The following is a 20,911-nucleotide window of genomic DNA, read 5'->3' as shown; positions in this document are numbered from 1 at the left end:
CAAAGGCCAAGCCAAGGTCCTCCCAATAACCTATCTTTTCTACATGATCTGGCCCCATGATTTTTCTGTGATTTCTCTGATCTAGTCCTTCTACCCAGCCACGTAGTCCCCTTGCTACTACCTGAACAGACAGGAAGCTCCTACCCCAGGGCCTCTGCACCTGCATCCCCTGTGCCTAGAAGAAACTCTTCCCTCGGAATCCTACTTGGCTCACTCCCTCACTTCCTCTGGGTCACAGCCCAAATGCCCCCTTCTGGGTAAGGCCTCCCTAACCACCCTGTGAAATAGCAGCACCCCCTACACACTGGCTGACCCTCTACCCCACTTTCTTTTTTCTCCACAGCGACAGTCCCACCCAATGTTCTGCAGTGTACTCTGCATTTTGCTACACTGCTTGCTGAATGCCCTTCTCCAGGCCTCACCCACCCCCACTGGAATGCAGAGATTCTCCTCCATGCTGATCCCTGATATATCTGCAATCCTTAGAACAGCACCCAGATTTTACAAATATTGAATGAAGAAATGAATGAATGGATAAATGAATGAATGAGCAAATAAACCTGTTCAAGGTCACCTAATAAATTCTGGTGCCAGGTTTCAGATTTGGAGGACTACGCCTCAGGAGCCCACACAGCTCACATCCACACTCCCCTGCCTCTGGCTGCCAAGACATGTTGCCTGACAACCTCCAAAGTCAGAAATATCCAACCGGCACACAGCCAGGGAGGAAGACGGTATAAGCCCCCATGTGGCTAATGGAACCAAGTATCTGAAATAAGACATTTGAATTGGAAAACTGAGGACATATGGTCCTGACAGTAAAACCACATGTCATTTAGCTCAGCTGGGATAGGTCAGCATTGAGAGTGGCCATAGGGCTGATTTCCACGTAGAGTGGGTACCCACGAAGCCCCATAAAGCATAGAACAAGGATCTGCCCTTGATTCCACGAAGGCTCAGGAGATGCAATGCAGAAAAGCCAGCATGAGTCCATCTTCATCACTGGGGAAATCACCCAAAACCCTGATCCTGCCAGCAGAGCCAACAGCCTCCGCTTCCCCCCTCAAAGATAGCTTGGACAAACACCTTCATCCTCTTTGCTCATTTTGATAATGGTCCCCCAGGCAGGAGGGCATGAGTATTTTCAGCACATTATGGCCCAAATCCTTTGTTTTAATTGGTCCCAGGCATTTCCACTTTTAGAGCCTCCTTCACTTACTTGGTTTAAAGAGTCAATCTCTGAATGATCCAATCGGAGCCCAGAGAATAGATAAGATAGTAAGACTAATCTATAACATTTGTGTTTAATGGTTAGATATTAATTGGCTTTTTTTAAAGTGTGTAAATCGGTCCATTTTTAGTCTTTCTAATCTGTTCGTTCTCATTAATGAAGGAGCAATACTCATCAACAGCTCTGCACTACACATCACCTTGTAAAACTATAGTCCGTTTATTTTTAAAAAATAGAATAGATTTATCACGATTTGAAATACAGAAAGTCATTAAAATAATAATTAAAAACACAACTACAAGCACAATAAAAGTTTCACGACAATAAACTACATTTTAATATATATTAATTCCCCTAATGATTTACTCCATACATCTTACAGGGTCAAATCAATGTCTGCACCAAAAAAAATTTTTCAATTAAATTCTATTCACTGTATCTTTCAAGTGAGTCTATTGTTTGCTTTTGTCTCCTATCAGGCCATTTGTCAGTTGTTCTAGCTCAAGATTACAAATAGAGGGGACATGGCCCCATCAAGGTCAGAAGAAACACGTCCAAATCCTCCCCAATCCACCTTCACCATCTCCTGCGAATTTGTCACTGATGACCTTGTTGGAGGAGGGGAGGAGGAGGGGGAGGCTCGCTCCAGTCCATACTCCTAAGCAAGCCCCCGGTCTGCCGGCCCTGACTGGCACGCTCGCTCTCATGCTCAGCCAGCCTCTGTGCCTCCAAGCACAGCCCAAGCGAGCCCCCTGACTGTCCCTCTTTAAACTTCCACTTGCCTCAGAACACACACCAAGTCAGTGCCTCTCCCAAAGCTCACTTCCCCTAGGAGTTTCAGAGCCAGAAAAAGCATATCTGCTATTCAGTCCCCTGCACCAAAGCAAGTGATTTACCAACTCTTTACCTTGCCTGAGTGATTTTTCTAGACTTAACATTCATACACAATTTCCATGCTGAGAAGACACCGCTGGCGACAGTTTGACAAGCTGGAGAGCTGCCTGATGGAGGCAACTGGGTGGACTCCCTCTCTGGTCCCCTCCCTATTAGCCACAGGGATAATGCCTCGGAGCCAGAAGGAAGACCTTGGGTTCAGGGTCAGGCCTGGGTCCCAGGTGCAACCTGGGATCTTCGGTTCAACAACTCCCTTTGCTGGTGACCACTAGGGGGCAACAGGCGTCACCGCGATGAGAGAGAAGGTCGTGCTCAAAAGGTTGTGCAGAGTCAGAGGAGCTTTCGACTTTGGAAGGAAATCACTGCAGAGCCTCACTCCGTTGCTGCGGGGAGACGACAGTGACCACCACGATCACGCCCATTTTTCAAGGGAGGAAAAACAAGTCGCTGAATGAAAAATGATGTACTACGGGACCCAACGTGAATCAGTGTCCAAGCTGAAATAAAAGCAGGCGCGGCTGCTGCAGAGTCAGGCTCTTTCATGAGTTCCCCCGAAAGTCCAGAAAGTGCAGGACGGTATCCGCGCCTCCTGCGACTTCGGGGAGCCCTCGAAGCCCTCTAGGGCTCGCCCCCCTTACCTGCTCTGCACTGATGCTGCCGTTCTTTGTGTGGGCAGAGGAAAGGAGAGCCCAGGGCAGCCCCTGAGGCTGGCGGATCCGGACACTTCCAGGCCCCGCCTCCCAGAAGAGCCCTCCCTGCTCCGGAGAGCAAAGGGTGCGTCCTTCCTTGGGAGCCGGGGCTCACCCGAGGACCTAGGACCCGCGCATCCGCAGCCCAGGAGCCCGCGGCAAGGAGTAGCAGGCGCAGAGCTCTCATCAACCAAGATGGCCTCACGCTGGTGCCGGGCTTTCTAAGCCTCGGCTGCACGATGCTTTTTAAAATATAGGTGCAGTTTGGGTCTGCGGTTAAGGCCGTTTGATTTTATTTTGTACTGCCTAATATTTTCCCAAGCCAGACCCCGGGTGAGTCTGGAGTCTCAGCGTCAAACTTGGCTGATTTGGCAAATGAACCCAGGTAGCAGCCACACATAAGCCCCACCCCGCTTCCTGCTAACAGCCCCTCTGCCAGTCCCCTGTTCCCACTCAACCCTCAGAGGCCACAGCACCCCAATCTGCTGTCCAGGCTTTCTTGTTCTGCTCCCCTCACAGGCACCCCGCCACCCACAGCCCACCCTACAGAGAGGCAGACAGACCTGGTGGTCCCTGGGACCAGATGGCCAAAACGCTTCACTGACAAAAGCCCTATCTGTCGCTGATGCTTGGCCCAATTCGTGTGTTTATTCCCTCAGCAACTACCGATTGCCCCGTGACCCATGCCAGGTCATCTGCATCTAACTTTCAGTCTGGAAAATATGACCACTGTGATCCTGATGGAAGGAGGTGAGGCTTCAAAGAAAACTGCATTTTCTAACTCTGGTTCCACCACTTACAAGCTGTATGATCCTGGGCAAGTGAGTTACATCTCTGAGTCTCATTTGTCCTTGGACGGTCTCTGTAAGGGCTAGCTAGGTGAGATGAAGCGTCAGTCGCCTTCTGCATAGCATGTGGCATGCAGTAGGTACTCACTAAATGACAGTGGCCTCTTTGTGGAGAAGGATGACAATCTTTCCCAGTTGCCTTTGGGTTAAGGGAACAATCATAAAACAAAGGAATTGCCTGGAATGAGGACACACTCCTAGGATACCAGGCGCCCAGCAGGGTCAAGGGCATGGCCAGAGGGGTCTGAAACTTGCCTTTCCTGCTCGCCAGCTCCGCGGAGGCCAGACCTGTGTCCAGCTGGGCCATTCCTCCCACCATCCCTGAGTTCTGAAGCAAACGAGTGAACAAAGAGAGGGAGCAACCTAGAGGAGTCTGTCTTCCTGCTCCGCTGTCAATTATCTGCACAAAAACATGTCGATAAATCTGCCTGGCTAAAGCACCTTGTAAGTGCTAGCACGTAAAAAGAAAGAGAAAGATTTCACGCCCAGCATGCTAAGAAATAAGAAAATGACTCATAGTCCCAGGGTACCCCCTGGAGTGGCTGGCAGGGCCCCTGCCACTGAGAGAGGCCCTGGCATGGGCTAATTGGGAGCTGGGAGCTGGACTGGCTGGATGTTCAGTAGCCATGAATTTTTCTGAATCCCAGTAAAGTGCCTTTTACTTTATTTGCCCAGATTATTTATAAATGGATTTTTCAATAAAAAACAGAGCTCAGGATGCATGATGGATTTTCTCTGGCACCTCGCGTGGGGCACGTTCATCCCCATTGCTGTCTGCCTGGCCCAACAGTACATGCCTTGATCGGCCTGTCCTCTCTTTGGGCCACAGATTGGCTTTCAGTAATTTCTCAGAAGCCCATGGGTAGTCACTAAATTTAAACTCCTGTCCTTAAAACTCAAATTCAACTCAATAAGCATTTATTGATAGCCTACAACATGCAAGCTATTAGGCTCAGGGCTGTGCTGGAGACGATGGTGGAAGAGGAAATCCAAGCATCTGTCCATTAGAAAAGAATGAACTTGTATACGAAACTGGGCACAAGACAATGAGCCTGGAGCAAGGCAAAAGCGGCTACACAGTGGGCCTGAACACGAGGCCAGATGCCTTTTGCTTTCAAGGAGGATGCTTTGGGCTGCATAATTATAGAAAATCCAACCTAAACTACCTTAAACAGGAAGGAAAATGTATCATCTCCTGTCGCAAGAAGTCTAGAGGTAGGGCTGATATCACCTGGGTCCCTTCTTTAGGGTCAGCCATGCTATGACCTTGGGCTGGACCGGCATGGCTGCAAGGTAATCGTAGCAGCTCCCACAACCATCATATTTTCCAAAGTCCAGAAGACAGAAATTGTACACCCTTTTTGTAAGGGCCAGGAAATTGGCCTAGAAGTGCCTACCCATCTCGCTGGGAATAACTGAGTTACAGGCCGGCCCTAAACCAATCACTGACAATGATGGGCTTCCACAGATCTGGGCTTATCCCCTGGGACTGAAGAGAGCCCTGGCGTCCCCCAAAGAATTTCGCCGTCAACAGCTGAACACAATGGAGGTCCTCTCGGCAAGAAATAAGAGGGGAAAGCTACTGGGGAAACCATCGGAAGTTGACCTTGCCTAGAAACACCAGCCTGGGACATGCCCTCTCACACCCTGTTTATCAATCACAAGTGTGTTCTGGGTTAAATTAGAAAAATAGACACATAATAAAATAGATAAAACACACACACACACACAGACACAAAAGACACACAGAGCTCTGCTTAAGAATTATGATGTTGAGGCCTGGCGCAGTGGCCCACACCTATAATCCCAGCACTTTGAGAGTGCGAGAGAATCACCTGAGGTCAGGAGTTCAAGACCAGCCTGACCAATGTGGAGAAACTCTGTCTCTACTAAAAATACAAAATTAGCCAGGTATGGTGGTGGACGCCTGTAATCCCGGCTACTCGGGAGACTGAGGCAGGAGAATTACTTGAACCCGGGAAGCAGAGGTTGTGGTGAGTCAAATCACACAACTGCTCTCCAGCCTGGGCAGAAAGAGCGAAACTCCATCTCAAAAAACAACAGACACACAATGAAACCAAGGAACTTAATCAATCTTGTTTTTTGCTGCATGTTTTGCAAGGAGCATGGTGCCTGGCATGAGTAGGTACTCAAAATATCTGTTGAATGAATGAATGAATGCTGGAATGAAACCAGGAGGCTGGCTGGGAATAGATTCAAGATCATTCAAACCCCCCTCAGATCTCAGAGAAGCAGGACAAGAAGAATCCAGCAAGCAAGGACCTAGCTGGTTGCACTGAAGCCTGTTTAAAGAAAGACAACGCTCAAAGACAGGGAACTTTCCAAGGCGTCAAAGGAACCCTATTTGTCTAGCACCGTCCAGGGAAGACAGACCTTGAGTAAAAGAGACAGGAACTTCCCAGCCCGGGAGAGGCCTTCGTCCCCAGGAAGCAGAGATAACTCCTCCACCTTTCGAATGCTATGGATGTTCCAGACCTTCCAACAACCTCCCTGCCTTTGCTCCAATTCTCAGCACTCGAACCAACTTCTGATGAGATGGTGGTACAGGTAAGGGGGTGCCCTGTGTGGGGCTGGAGCATTCCAAGCACAGGGAAGGTGTCGTACCCTTCACCACATCTTAATAACATGACACCTAGTTTACGTGCCCATCCAGCAGGATTCAACTGCTTACAAATCAGATGCTACTTCTAGGCTGAGAGTCAGCGATAACAAATGTCCTGCCTTAATCTAATCCAACCAACGTAAAACAGCAAATACAATCACTTGGGTAAAGGACAATGCTGTATTCCTCTAAACTGAGCCTAAGATATTTCCCAGATGACAATTTAGTCCGGCAAGGAAGTAAAACTTTCCTTCTCTTAACTTTACCTATTATTCAGGAAAAGTCCAGGCCCTGAACACAGAGTTAACGCAGCTATGGGGAAAGCTGACTGTCCCGTGTCACAGATGTTGTGCTGGAGTGCAGTGGCGCGATCTCTGCTCACTGTAACTTCCGCTCCTGGGTTTAAGAGATTCTCCTGCCTCAGCCTCCTGAGTAGCTGGGAATACAGGCGCACGCCACCACGCCCAGCTAATTTTTGTATTTTTAGAAGAGATGGGGTTTCACCGTGTTGGCCAGGATGGTCTCCATCTGTTGCCCTCATGACCACCCGCCTCAGCCTCCCAAAGTGCTGGGGTTACAGGTGTGAGCCACCGCGCCCGGCCTGTTATCAGGACATCTGAAAGAATGCAACTGTTTACTTAACTGACAAATGGACATTGAATATTTTCTCTTTAAGCAAGGAGTCAGCTTCAACTTCCTGCACTTTGCAGCCTGGTGCAAGCTCTACCAAATCCATCCAGAACATGGGGAATGGGGGAGTCATTTCATTCTCAGAGGTTACTGGTGCTCTGGGTCAAAAATGTCAGCACACTTATCTTGAAAGCAGTAAAATCTGATCTATGATTTTCTTAGATCTAAGTCAGTGTTGACCAGAGACCAGAAAAAAATCTGTCTTGACTTCTTTAAATGACACACTCTGTTTATCAATCACAAGTGTGTGTGCCTTGTCCCACCCACGCTGTAGACCCTGGGGTGGTACACAGCCAGCCCAGCTGAGATGAGACCCTGAGGGTGGGAAGGCTCTAGCCACGGGCCAGGGCCAGCAGCTGCAGCCCCAGGAGCCAGGGATGCACCTGTGATGCTGTCACCCCTGGGAGAAGAAGAGGGAACCACTAGAATGGAGGAGATGATGTGTAGAGCATCAGTGCGCCAGAGAGGGCAGACCCCCGCTAGAGGGTGGTCTCAGATGAGAGGGGCTGAACTGGAAGCAAACGGTTAGGACATACACAGGTATAAGGTCAAGGTCAAGTGGCCCCAGATCCTAGGCTCAGCCCCTCCCACTTCCCAGTCAGTTCTGGTGTAAACACCAGCAGGTCTTGTTTCCCTGCCTCGTGCTTGCTCAGGGTGCCGGAGGCTCGGCTGCTGCCAGCAAGTGCCAATGGCACAGTCAAGGTTAAGTCAGTGCTGCGTTCTCCATTTCACGCCCAATCTGAAGACTGCTTTACTCTTTCAAAATGTAGGAGAATGGTCATTGATAAGCATACCTTAAAGGCCACCTGTTCTTTGACAGGAGAAAAATATTTTACCAGGATGAAAGAAAAAAAATTATTTTCCTGATCGGTCTTTTCTGCGGTCGGATGTTGTGACCTAGGCCTTCCATCTATCCACCGACCCATCTCCCTTTCCTGGATTCTCCCAATCAACTGACATGGACTCCAGCAACAAGGTGCACCTTTCTCCTCTCTCTTCCCTCCTACGGCCATGGAACAAGCACCCCGCCTGCTCCAAGTAGAACCCCTCCAGCTGGGCCCTGGATCCCACCTCCTTCCCCTTTCCCAGGACGTCACTCCTAAAGTTGCTTTTCTTCTGCATAGTTGATCAGTTGAAATGATTTCTCTTCCTTTCTCCCTCCAGCCCTCTCTCCTTCCTCCACTCCCATCCCCATTCCTTTCATCTCCTCCATATTCACTAGAAAACTTCCTGCCGACCACTCTCAACCTCTAGGTCACCAAATCCAATGACCCCATTCTCTTACCTCCTCTTCTCGGTGGCCAGGGCCTCCGGGAAAACCCATGGGCCTTCTGTCTTCCTTCCTTGGTTCCTCCTTCTCTCGCCTCTGCCCCATCACCATCTCCTCCTCCTTCCCCTGCCCTCTAAGTGCCTGAGCCCTGCCAGATGTTACTGATGACTTACAAACTCAGGTCTTAAGCCTAGGTCCTTCTGGGAGCTCCTGGCCTGGGATCTGCCAGCCTGTGTGTCCTCCCCATTTGAACGTAGAATGAGCATCCCACATGTACCGTGTCCAACAGAGATTTTATTTGCCTCCTCAAACCCATTTCTCCCCCGGCTTTGCCTTCTCGGTAGACGGTACTGCTAGTGTCCTAGGTACTCAAGCTGAAAACCTACAAACTCAGTTGGTTCTAACTCCAAGGGACATCCCCAAGCTGTCCACTTCTCTTCTTCTCCCCTCCCAGACCCCCATCTAAGTGGCTGCCACGTCTTGCCTGGACAGTAGCAGGAATCACCCAACCAGCCCCTAGTCCAGCAGTACCTCGGAATCCATCCGTGGACCCCTCTGTCCTCCTACATCCCCACCATGCCCCGAATGGGGCTCCTGCCACCTCCACCCTCTGTTGCCAGCTTGCTCTGCAGTTTCTGGACTCCAGCCCCCCACCTCCCTCAGTCCCGGGACACACTTCACTCTTCCTCACCTGTTTGCTGTCACCATTCTCTTCACCCAAAATCCCCCTTTCATGGCCCTCTACTGGCACTGTCCTCTCTTCCTTCCCATCTCAGCTTAAATTGCTGCCTCCTCAGGGACTTCCCCCTCCCTCCCCAACCATCACCCTCCTCCCAGCACCTCTTCCTCTGCAGCGCTTCCCACCAGGGAAATTCGCTTTGTTATCTATTTACTGACTGCTATGGACTGAATTGTGTTTCCCCAAAATTAACAGGTGAAGCCCCAACCCCCAATGTGATGGTATCTGGAGATGGGATCTTCAGGAGGGAATTAATATGAGATGAGGTCGTGAGGGTAGGAGCCCTCGTGATCATATTAGTGGCTTTATAAGAAGAGATGGGGGGGGGGAGAACAAGAAGAGAACAAGAGGGAGGAGAAGGAAGAGGAGGAGGGGAAGGGAAGAAGAGGAGGAGAAAAAGAAGGAGGAGGGAAGAAGAGGAGGAAAAGAAGGAGGAAAGAAGGAAGGGAGGGAAGAGGAAGAAGAGGAGGGAAGAGAAGGAGATGAGGTCGTGAGGGTAGGAGCCCTCGTGATCATATTAGTGGCTTTATAAGAAGAGATGTGGGAAGAGAACAAGAGGGAGGAGCAGGAAGAGGAGGAGGGGAAGGGAAGAAGAGGAGGAGAAAAAGAAGGAGGATGGAAGAGGAGGAGGAAAAGAAGGAGGAAAGAAGGAAGGGAGGGAAGAGGAAGAAGAGGAGGGAAGAGAAGGAAGAGGAGGAGGAAAGAAGGAGGAGGGAAGAGAAGGAAGAGAAGGAGGAAAGAAGGAAGAGAAGGGATAGAGAGGAGGAAGAGAGAAGAGGAGGAGGAGGGAAGAGGAGGAGGAGGAAGGAAGAGGAGGAGGAGGGAAGAGGAGGAGGAAGAGGAGGAAGAAAGAAGGAGGAGGGATAGAGGAGGAGGAGGGAAGAGAAGGAGGAGGGCAGAGGAGGAAAAGGAGGGAAGAGGAGGAGGAAGAGGAGGAGGAGGGAAGAGGAGGAGGAGGGAAGAGGAGGAGGAGGGAAGAGGAGGAGGAGGGGGGAGAGGAGGAGGAGGAAAGAAGGAGGAAGAGGGATAGAGGAGGAAGAAAGGAGGAGGAGGAGGGATAGAGGCAGAGGAAGAGGAGGAGGAAAGGAGGAGGAGGGATAGAGGAGGAGGAGGGAAGAGGAGGAGGAAGAGGAGGAGGGAAGAAGGAGGAGGAAGAGGAGGAGGAAAGAAGGAGGAGGAAAAGGGAAGAGGAGGAGGAAGAGGAGAAGGAAAGGAGGAGGAGGAGGGAAGAGGAGAAGGAAAGAAGGAAGAGGAGGGATAGAGGAGGAGGGAAGAGGGGGAGGAGGAGGGAAGAGGGGGAGGAGGAGGGAAGAGGAGGAGGAAACAAGAGGAGGAGGGAAAGGAGGAAGAAAGGAGGAGGAGGGAAGAGGAGAAGGAAAGATGGAGGAGGAGGGATAGAGGAGGAAGAGGAGGGAAGAGAGGATGAAAGAAGGAGGAGGAGGAGGGAAGAGGAAGAAGAGAAGGAGGAGGGAAGAGGAGGAGGAAAGAAGGAGGAAGAGGGGAAAGAAGGAGGAGGGAAGAGGGGAAGAGGAGGAGAAAGAGGGAGGAGGAGGAGAAGTAAAGGAGGAGGAGGGGAGAGGAGAAGGAAATAAGGAGGAGGGAAGAGGAGGAGGAGGGAAGAAGAGGAGGAAGAAGAGGAGGAAAAGAGGAGGGAAGAGGAGGAGGGAAGAAGGAAGAGGAGGAGGAAAGAGGAGGAGGAGGGAAGAGGAGGAAGAGGAGGGAAGAGGAAGAGGAGGAGGGAAGAGGAGAAGGAAAGGAGGAGGAGGGATAGAGGAGGAGGGAAGAGGAGGAAGAGGAGGAGGAAAGAAGAGGAGGAGGGAAGAGGAGGAAGAGGAGGAGGAAAGGAGGAGGAGGAGGAGGGAGGGGGAGAAGAAGCAGGAGGAGAAGGTGAAGGCGAAGGCTTCCACCATATGAGAAGGCAGCCACCCGGTAGCCAGGCCAAAGCTGTCATCAGGAATTGAATCTGCCAGTGCCTTAATGTTGGACTTCCCAGCCTCCAGAACTGTGAGAAGTCAATGTCTTCTGTTAAAGCCACCCAGTCTATGGTATTTTGTTACAGCAGCCTGAGAAGACTAGTACGATGATTTATTTTCTCACTCCCCCAACAAAATATAAACTGCAGCAGGCAGGAAATGTCTCCGACTTACTCACTGTTGTGTGCCGGCATCCCTGGCAGGATGCTGATGGGACAACCAGTGCCCAGAAACGCGTGGCTGCTGAACTTGCTCCCACTGTGTAGCTGCAACTTGCTGGCTTTTATAAGAAGAAAATGTCTCGTAATCTACATCCGAATGCAAATGGTAGGTCCAGGGAAGGTATTTCAAATCTAAAATAGCTTTAAGACCAAAAGCAGAGGACAGAGCCAGGGAAGTCATAGGGAAGGAGACACAGCTATTTTCTTAAGAAGAAACGTTTCGAGAGTTGGAAAGTTCTGTCTAAAAGGTAGTCTGCCCTGCCTCCGATCTGCAATCCAGCTAAACTAGCGTTTCCCAAGGTGTGCTCCCTGGAACATTCTCCACAGAAAGCCTTCACCAAGACAAAGGGCAGAGGGACGGGGTGGTGTCCTGGTCAAACGAGCAAGCGACGCGCTGCAGATGACACTCCCTCTGGGAAGCGGCGCCTCACCGCGCAGACGGGTCTGCGAGGTGTTGCCAAGGAGTGGTCCCTTTCACTACCTTCCCACTAGGAATTCCAGACCAGAGTTGACCTGCTGCTGGGGGTTGAACATGTCCCCAACGAAGAAACACTGAAGTCCTAAGCCCAGCACCGTGTGAGTGCCTTTATTTGGAAACAGGAGCTTTGCAGATGTCATCGAGTCAAGATGACATCATAATGGAGCAGGGTGGGCCCTAGTCCAGTGTGACTGATGTCCTTGCAAGAAGGCCACTGAAAGCAGAGACACATGGGTCAGGGGAGGCCGCGTGAGGACGGAGCAGATGCGGGAGAGAAGCAGCGGCAGATCGGCAAACAGCAGACACTAGGAGGGGGCGAGGAAGGATCCTCCGGAGCCTCAGAGGGAGCCTGGCCCTGTGGGCACCTGGATGTGGAGGTCGAGTCAAGGGAACTGTGAGAGAGTGCATTTCTGTTGGGTAAAGCCGCCCACTTTATGGGAGTTCATGGCTGCGGCAGACACAGTAAACGAACGCCCTGCAACCCTCAGTCTTCCACAGCCCCTACACCTGGGCTCACAGCTCTGCACCCCACACCTCCTGCAGCACAGCCGCCCGGTGGAGCTTGTGCCCATCCCCGGGAGCCCTCAGTCCCCTTCTCCACCCCTCTCCCTGGTGCTCAGCCATCGTACCACCTTTTTGGCATGGGCCACTGGAGACTCGCCCCAGCTGAGCAGCCCATTCCCTGCCACTCATTCAGTGTTTCAATCCTGCCTCATCTTATCTTCTTTTTCCTCACTTTTTACATTTAAAACTTACATTGGCTGACTATAATCTATGTTTCCTTATAATTTACCCTAAGTATATAAGTCATGACACAAATATTTATTTATCTGCTATGTCTCAGGAACCTAAGCCCATTCTAGCAGAAGGTGGAATATAAATCAGTATATATACTTTAAAAATAATGGGACTTCCGGGCATGGTGGCTCACGTTTGTAATCCCAACACTTTGGGAGGCCAGGTCGGGTGGATCACCTGAGGTCAGGAGTTCAAGACCAGCCTGGCCAACATGGCGAAACCCCATCTCTACTAAAAATACAAAAATTAGCCAGCTGTGGTGGCAGGCATCTGTAAACCCAGCTACTTAGGAAGCTGAGGCAGGAAAATTGCTTGAACCCAGGAGGCGGAGGTTGCAGTGAGCTGAGATTGTGCCACTTCACTCCAGCCTAGGTGAAAGAACAAAACTCAGTCTCAAAAAAATAGAATAGAATAGAACAGAACCTCATACACTGCCCAATTAAAGCCCTCTGCCCACTCCTCATGGCCTTTAGCACCAAACCCTGGCCCCATGGAAGTGCTGCTCTTCTTCCCAGCTCCCTCCTCTGCCAGTGCCACTCTCTGCTCTGCCACCACTCCCCCAACTCCAGCCCCTCTCTCCACCCTAGCACTGCCCCCCTCCCCACCACCCCATCCTGCCTCTGTCGCCCCCACACCAAACCCACCCTGTTGTGGCCACAGGGCCTTTGCACAGCCGGTTTCCTCCGCTACAGTGGCCACCTGCCTGCTCCCTCCCTGGCCTGTCTGCTGAGCTTCTGCTCAAAATCTGGCCTGGTCTTGACCTCCTTCAAAAGGCTTTCCCCAACACTTGGCACTCAACCGTGCCTCTCTCATCCACGTGCCCTCCGCCAGGTGTGACATTCGAAGTGTTTAACAAGTGGTCTGGCACAGACGCCACTACAGAGAATGGTGCAGGCCAGCACAGCAGGGGCACTCGAAGCTTGGGTGGCACCAGCTCACAGCAGCCACAGCGGCATTTTGACGGACTAGCATCTGTGCGTGCCAGTGACCAGCAGCCCTGTGGACACATATCTGTGGGGTCGTACAGGGCACCCGTGAAGGATGAGTGGCTTTGCTCTGCTCCAGAAAGGACCGGGTCTCACCCAGTGCCCAGCATTGCCCCTGGCGTGGATGGGGAGCTCAGTTAACGTGTGCCAAACCGAACCCAACTTTTTTGGGCAAAGACAAAATGCAGAGACCGAGGATTTTCCCAGACTGTCACCACTCCTGAGTGAGCCAAATGAAACCCGTTCCTGGACAGTCTGTTTGCTCAGATGGTGAGTCTGTCAGATTTCACAGCTTCAGCGACCTCATGAAGCTCTGACCTGAAAATAAATTGAGAGGGAATAAAAAAAGAAGGAGGAAGAACAAGAGAAAATGATCTGCTCCTCCTGAGGACGCTCTTTTGGCAAGCGTGCTCCAGTCAGTTCCAAAAAACAAAGGGAAATCTTCGTTATGTCAGAAAAAACAACATAAATCGCCAGCAACTCCACTTTCCTGGCAACACTTTCCATGCTCCTGGGAAACTGGAACCCAATTCTTGAACAATTTCAATGCAGAAGGCTTGTCATACAAGAGGCCTCAAAACTTTCCGCAATCGGGAGGGAATGTCAGCTGCTCCAGGTGGAGCAAAAAGTGAAGGGACAAGAGGCAGCAGGGCCGTGGGCACCTCAGGGGCACCCGCGCCAGCAACTCTGGGCTTGTGCTTTTCCCGAGGAGTCTAAGACACGGGTACAGGCAGAAAAGCGGCCACCCTAAGGGGACTCCGCTGATGTGAAGCAGATGACTGAACCGTTACAGACTGAACTGTGTCCCCACAAAATGTGGATGTTGAAGCCCTAACTCCAGCACCGCGGCATGTGGCTGTATTTGGAGCCGGTGGTCTTTAAGGACATGAAATGAGTTAAAATGAGGCTATTCATGTGGGCCCTGATCTGATAGGACTGGTGTCCTTACAAGAGGAGATGAGGACACAGGGAGACACCAGGGAGCCGTGTGCAGAGCTGCCGTGCGAGGACATGGCAGGAAGACGCCGTCTGCAGGTCAAGGAGAGAGGCCTCAGGGGAGCCAGCCCTGTTGACGTCCTGTGCCTGGACTGCTGGGCTCCAGAGCTGGGGGACGGCTGGTTTCTGCTGCTTCCGTCCTGTCTGTGGTGCAGCCAAAGCACACTCATACCACTCCCTAGAAAAGGATTTGGCCAGGCTTAAGGTCCCCATCATGCAAATTAGCCACGTAAGACTCGAGAGCCTGTAGGTTATGCACATAAAAGTTACACCAGAAGCCCCAGGGGGATCTAGGGCACGGTCTAGGGGCGGCGGTGGTGGCTGCCCAGGTGAGGTTGGTGACTTGCACTGAAATCTGGGTTCCTCAGCGCATCTTCCCTGTGGCCTGAGCCTTACTTAGGTTGCTCCTCTCTGAAACAAGAGTAATAACAGCATCTGATTCTCAGCGTTTTGTGAGATTTAGATCCCATTATATCTTTAAAGCATGAAGCGTAAGTGCCCAGCACAATAAAACAGTTCCGTAGATACCACTATCTCTATGCTATTTTCAGCATACCCGCCCCGATTACTTCAAGCGTAAATAGTAGGAAGTTCCCCTAAGAAGAAAAGAGGTCACCCTTTGAACAAGACTTAAGAAACAAGGGTACTGGGACGGGGATCATATCATAAGCTCCATAAGCTCTTCTTCATTTTTCTGTTTTGTTTTGAGATAGGGTCTCGCTGTGTCGCCCAAGCTGGATGATCATAGTTCACTTCAGCCTCAACCTCCTGTGCTCAAGCGATCCTCCTGCCTCAGCCTCCCAAGTAGCTGGGGCTACAGGTATGCATTGTGCCCAGCTAATTTTCAAAAATCTTTTGTAGAGACAGGATCTTGTTATATCACCCAGGTTGGTCTCAAACTGCTGGGATCAAGTGATCCTCCTGCCTTGGCCTCCCAAAATGCTGGGATTATAGGAGTGAGCCACCACACCTGGCCAAGATTTCTTAAACTCCTCTAAATTCCACAGATTTGTTATCCCCACCTCTTCCAGCTGCCACCCTCGTGACAAACAAAATTATTTCACTGAACCATTCTTGAGTCTTTGGGGTCAGTAAGGAAGCAGAGATTTCAATGGAGTCCTTCTCCCAAACCCGCCTGGGGAGACAAAAACATCTAGGAATGAGAGGAGCAGCGGCAGCCTGAGATGGGAAAGGCAGGCACTGGGGGGGTCCCAAGGAGCCCTGTGAGGATGGAAAGGAGAGCCCAGAACCCGAGTGGCGGCCCCAACGCTGCACCCTCCAGGAGCTCAGATGAGCCAGACACGTAGCTGGCCAGCCCACGAACTCGGGTCTGCGGATCCTTCACTGGAGTCTAGAATTCAGCCTAGAGAGCCACATAAATGGCCTGAAGACGCCCAACAGTAAAGAAGGCAGCTGTGTGTGTGCACACGCGTGTATGTGTATTATACACACCATTCTTTAGAATAGCTTTAGTCATTGGAAGTTGTCTGATTTCTCGGAAATACTTTTCGTCCTTCCATGGCACCAGGATAACATCTGGAATATGCTTGTTTAAGGAAAGGAGCAGATTTTAATAAGCCCTGGCCTCTGCGTTCAGACCCTAGAACTTTGACACATCTGGACGTGGCCTCTGACAGAGTTGAGCCCGGCCTTCAGTGAATTCCGTGCATGGAACTCCAACACCCCACGGAGGCACCCCCTTCTCCCTACTCATTAAACATCACTGTTCATGCTTTGTGTCTTCGTTCATTCCATGGATGTCTTCTGGGCATCACTCTGCACAGAGAAACTACACGAGCACCTACGCTGGCCTTTCCAGCCATGGCACCAACTCAGAGCAACGAATTGCCTCTGGTTTCTACCAGTCCAGAAACAAGGATGCCAGGTACGGACCCCCAGGCCACAAAGTGGTCCCTGAACAGAGTACTTGGATGTCTTTTCCCACCTTTTCTCTTAAAGAGAGACAGAAATGAGAACACCTAAGCCATCCTGGCCAAGGAATATAACCTGAGTGGAAAACAAATCTGCAAGGCAGGGAACTCTCTCAGCCCCAGAGGGATGGGGGTAGACATTGGAGTCCACAGGAGAATCTCGTCCTGGACATTCTAGAGGCACTGTGATGCAGGGGTTCTGGGGAAGGGTCCTGAACAGCCACAGCCCTGATGTATTGCAGGGCCACTATCATCTGGTGTGAGGGGAAGGAGAGGAAGGGGCTGGTCTCCATCCTGCCTGAACATTCCCCCAGGGAATATCATCCAGGATTGTGCTCTGTGTCCCTTCCCTACCTCTGGAACAGAAATTTGCCCTTACTCTCCCCACACACACGCTGTAGCAAGAAAATGGCCCAGCCTGACCTGGCTTGGTGTCAGCATCTGGGGACCCAGAGAAGGGGGTATCTTCAGATAGGAACTCTTACCAGCTCTGGCTTTAATCTCAGCTCAGAAGGGAAGGCTGTATGGCCAACGTGGAAGTCTCATAACTGGATCAACAGCAAATTGTGACTATACCTGGACCAGGGTACTTGCTATGCTAAAGTGTCATCTGTATTTCAACCCAGATGTTGTCAGGACTAACTGCCTAAGAGGCTCAAAGAAAGGCATCACACAAGTGTAAACAAAACACCAGTTCCGTGGCCCCCTGACCTGGATGCCTCCAGCCCGATGACAGCGTCTCAGCCTCTTGGGGTCAGACTAGTCCCTTGGGCAGCTGGACCTCTTCCCGGCCATCTAGGAGGCCCCTGACATTTGGCCTTTTCTCTAGGAAGAACAGGATGCAGCCAGAACAGACTGTGACCTGAGCTGCAGCAAGGGCCACCCCACGGCCCAGAGAATCAGCCAAGCCTGACACACAGAGGGGCCGCAAAATCCACTCTAGTCCCTGCTTACATACCTGTAAAGTTGGCTTTCTAAAAACACTGCTCTGGCTGCGATGCAGGCTCTTTGAAACATCGATCCCAGGCCTGTTCCTGCAGCACCCGGGGAACTGGGACGGGAGCTCGCCGGGTACATGGGTCTCCAAGCTGAGAAACCCAAAGGTAAAACTGGAGGTAGGATTCATCTTCCAAACGGGTGAATTCCCGAAAGGACCTTGGATTGCAAACACACAGAGAGGAGCCCCAACCTCCATCTCAGGCCTCATGGAGAAGAGCAGAGGGCCAGAGGCTCCGTCTCTCTCACTTTCTTCCCCACCCAAGAGACGTGCCTGGCCCTAAGCCAGCAGATGGGAGGAGGAGAAGTTGAGGTCAAGGGAAGGCTGGCAGAGAACCACAGGACCATGAGAGCTGGGGATGCTGACACTGGGTTCACAACCTAGAGTCTTCTGAGGGGTCTCCCGGTGGAACCACCCAGAGGTGAAAGGATCGGCTCTCATAGTCTGCATAGCTTTGCAGGGAAAGACACCATCGATCTGTGTCCAGTCACCTGCCAACACTCCTTTGAAAGATCACAAGATTCAGGACTTTCCCAGCGGGGCAGGCCCCATCTCCCAAGCCTGGCGCCCTCCCCCCCCCCACCAGCCCCACCAACTCATGCCTGCTTTTCAAGGGTGGGCTCTGGGAGTCCCTTGGGGGTCTGCCTCCCTCGAGGAGGGAGACTAAGTCACCCTCTCTGTTGTTCCCAGCACCACAGACATGCCACTCCATAAACACGGGTTAAATTCATCCATCAATGAGTCCTCACAGCTGGCATTCTGTACCATTTGTCTTATGTCACTGTCTTAAGAGAGGACATTTTTTATTTTTAAAAATAAACAGAGCTGGAGAAGAAATTTCTCCAAAACGCCTCTCAGGGGATCCTACAAGGCCTCAGCCTGATGGGTCAGCTCGAGCTCGTTTCCCACCCCGGGGACCCGCGTGTTCTCACTGCACATTCAGTTACTTGAGTGGTTAAAAACAAATTGTTGAAAATATAAATTTAAATATGCAAGAGCACCAAGGAAACATCAAAAGAGGCCATAAAACCGTGTGTGTGTGTGAAATGCGATTTTCTCAGCTACGTCCAGGTAAGAAATGAGCCTAAGGAGAATTGCCTGAACCCAGGAGGCGGAGGTTGCGGTGAGCCAAGATCGTGCCATTGCACTCCAACCTGGGTAACAAGAGCGAAACTCCATCTCAAAAAAAAAAAAAAAGAAAGAAATGAGCCTAGAGCTGTGTAACCCACGTCACCTAAGCTGTCACTCCTGGCCTCTGGCCCCGGGGGACAGCTCTGTGTCCTTCTGATTATAAGTTTGTCTCCCACCCATACCTAGTGTGGTGAGAATCACAGGCCCCACTTGAGCCATGCAGAGAACAGCAAAAGGCACAGAAACTTCAGGTGAAGGAAGGCACGGCCCTCCTCGTGCAGAGGAAGGGCAGGTGCCTCACTCTAACTCAGAGGGCTCCCCGGAGGGGCACCTCTGACCAAAAGTTGCTTATCCTGAAGTCCCTCATCAAGACTCATGGCAGAGAGGAGAGAATATGGCCTGGGCCCCTGAGTGTGCCTGGGCAGGTAAACCCCAGGAGAGAAAAGAGTGAGCAAACAGCCTGGGGCTCCCTGGTGGGAGACAGAGGGCCTCCCACTCTGATGCTGCTACAGCCTCCTGCTAAGGACCAAGCCACTCAGGTGAAGGTGTCACAGGACACTCAGGGGGCCACCTCAAGGGCAGGTCTCCATCAAGGCCACAGTCATTTCCCATAGCCTCCAGCACTGAAGGGACACAGCAAGTGCTTGCTGATGAAATAATAGGTAGGCCAGGCGCAGTGGCTCACACCTGTAATCCCAGCACTTTGAGAGGCCGAGGAAAGCGGATCACCTGAGGTCAGGCGTTCGAGACCAGCCTGACCAACGTGGAGAAACCCTGCCTCTACTAAAACTACAAAATTAGCTGAGTGTGGTGGTGCATGCCTGTAATCCCAGCTACTCAGAAGACTGAGGCAGGAGAATCGCTTGAACGTGGGAGGCGGAGGTTGTAGTGAGCAGAGATTGTGCCATTGCACTCCAGCCTGGGCAACAAGAGCAAAACTGTCTCAAAAAAAAAAAAAAATAGGTAACAACAGTCACTAACACCCGTATTGTGTGTTAGAGTTCAGGAAGTCTCTTCTGCATGTTCTTCCACCCGTTCCTCAGGACAGCCCCCTTTTGTTGCAGGAAGAAGTGGGGACTCAGGGATGTTAAGTCATGCTGGAGCCACTGAGAGGTACCACCGAACCAACCCAGGGCTCGGAGGTGCTGTGCGCAGATGCTCAGCACTGTTGTGAAGGGAAGTCTCTGGCTCTTAATTCTGGGGCTTGCCTAAGTTAGTAAGAGCTACCAGTTGATACTATGTGCTGGTCACACATTCTCATCAATCTCATAACGACTGAACAAGCTGGTGCTACTACTGTCTCTTAGGGTTTGGATCTGTGTCCCCACCCAAATCTCATGTTGAATTGTTATTAGTGTTAGGGGTGGGGCCTGGTCAGAGGTGATTTGATCATGGAGGCAGGGTTCTCACAAATGGGTTAGTGGCATCCCCATAGTGCTGTTCTTGTGATAGTGAGTGATTCTTGCAAGATCTGGTTGTTTAAAAGTATGTGGCACCAGTAGTCCCAGCTACTCGGGAGGCCGAGGCAGGAGAATCGCTAGAACCCGGGAGGCGGAGGTTGCAGTGAACCGAGATCGCACCACTGCACTCCAGCCTGGGCAACAGAGTGAGATTCCATCTCAAAAAAAAAAAAAAAAAAAAAACACGTGTGTGGCCCCTCCCCATTCTGTCTTGCTCCTGCTCCAGCCATGGAAGAAAAGCCTACTTCCCCTTCCACTTCCACTAGGATTGTAAGTTTCCTGAGGCCTCTCCAGAAGCTGAGCAGATACCAGCACCATGCTCCCAGTGGGGTGGGGGGGTGCAGATCCTGTCACAGCAAGGACTTTGACATCTACCCTGAGTGAGAAGGGGACCCTGGAAGGCTTTGAGCAAAGACATGCTATGATCTGATGCTCATTCTAACAAGGTCTCTTGTGGAGAAGGTTCTAGAACAAGGGCATAGAGGCAGGAGTGATACAGGAGACAAGAGAGAAGGCTGCTGCACTGCCATGTCACACCTTGCCACAAGAAGATGGCAGAACTGGCAATGGCGGGCATAGAACCGATCTTCTGTGAAGCTCTGCTGTGAAGGAAAAACTAGAAAGAGTCAGAACCAGAGGGAAATGAGTCACGATGGGAGCATATGCAGACGCTGACGGGTAACAACCAGGAAAGAAGGAAAAGAAGCTGCCACCGCAGGAGAGGGAAGGGACACTGCAACCGCAAACACTTAGAACTAGCCAAGGGGACAGGGTAAAGTTCATGAGTAAAGAGCTGCCCTCAGCAAGAAGCCCGAGGGCCCATCCTCCCAACCGCCCCCTGCACTCCCTCCTCCCTGCGTGGCTCTGTCACTCTTTCCCACTCCCACAGGGGAGTGGCTCAGTGAGGCTGGCACGGAGAAGCCAGGGTGTGGAAGTGCTGTTCTGACCGCCCCTGT

The 20,911-nt window shown here is 51.4% G+C and overlaps 1 protein-coding gene across 27 annotated transcripts in view; it reads right to left on the bottom strand.

Moving 5' to 3' along the window:
• Positions 1 to 20,911, bottom strand: part of CAMTA1 (calmodulin binding transcription activator 1) — a 966,581-nt gene that overhangs the window by 675,012 nt on the left and 270,658 nt on the right. Inside the window, exons 1-2 of one of the 27 annotated variants that reach the window (XM_078330242.1) lie at positions 11,692 to 11,811; positions 11,136 to 11,237 (exon numbers count right to left, since the gene is read on the bottom strand). The exons of 20 other annotated variants lie outside the window; for them this stretch is intronic. In XM_078330242.1, coding sequence (XP_078186368.1) covers positions 11,136 to 11,237; positions 11,692 to 11,796 — 207 coding nt within the window. In that variant the 5' untranslated portion in view covers positions 11,797 to 11,811. Of the gene's footprint in view, positions 1 to 2,763; positions 3,007 to 11,131; positions 11,812 to 20,911 lie in introns of those variants that run through there. 6 more of the 27 variants (XM_078330244.1, XM_078330243.1, XM_078330245.1 and 3 more) reach the window with 6 other exon arrangements.

This window comes from Callithrix jacchus, chromosome 7 (assembly GCF_049354715.1).
Source record: "Callithrix jacchus isolate 240 chromosome 7, calJac240_pri, whole genome shotgun sequence".
Taxonomy (NCBI): Eukaryota; Metazoa; Chordata; class Mammalia; order Primates; family Cebidae; genus Callithrix; species Callithrix jacchus.
The sequence above is the reverse complement of the archived record's forward strand: the minus strand, read 5'-3'. Positions and strand labels throughout refer to the sequence as shown.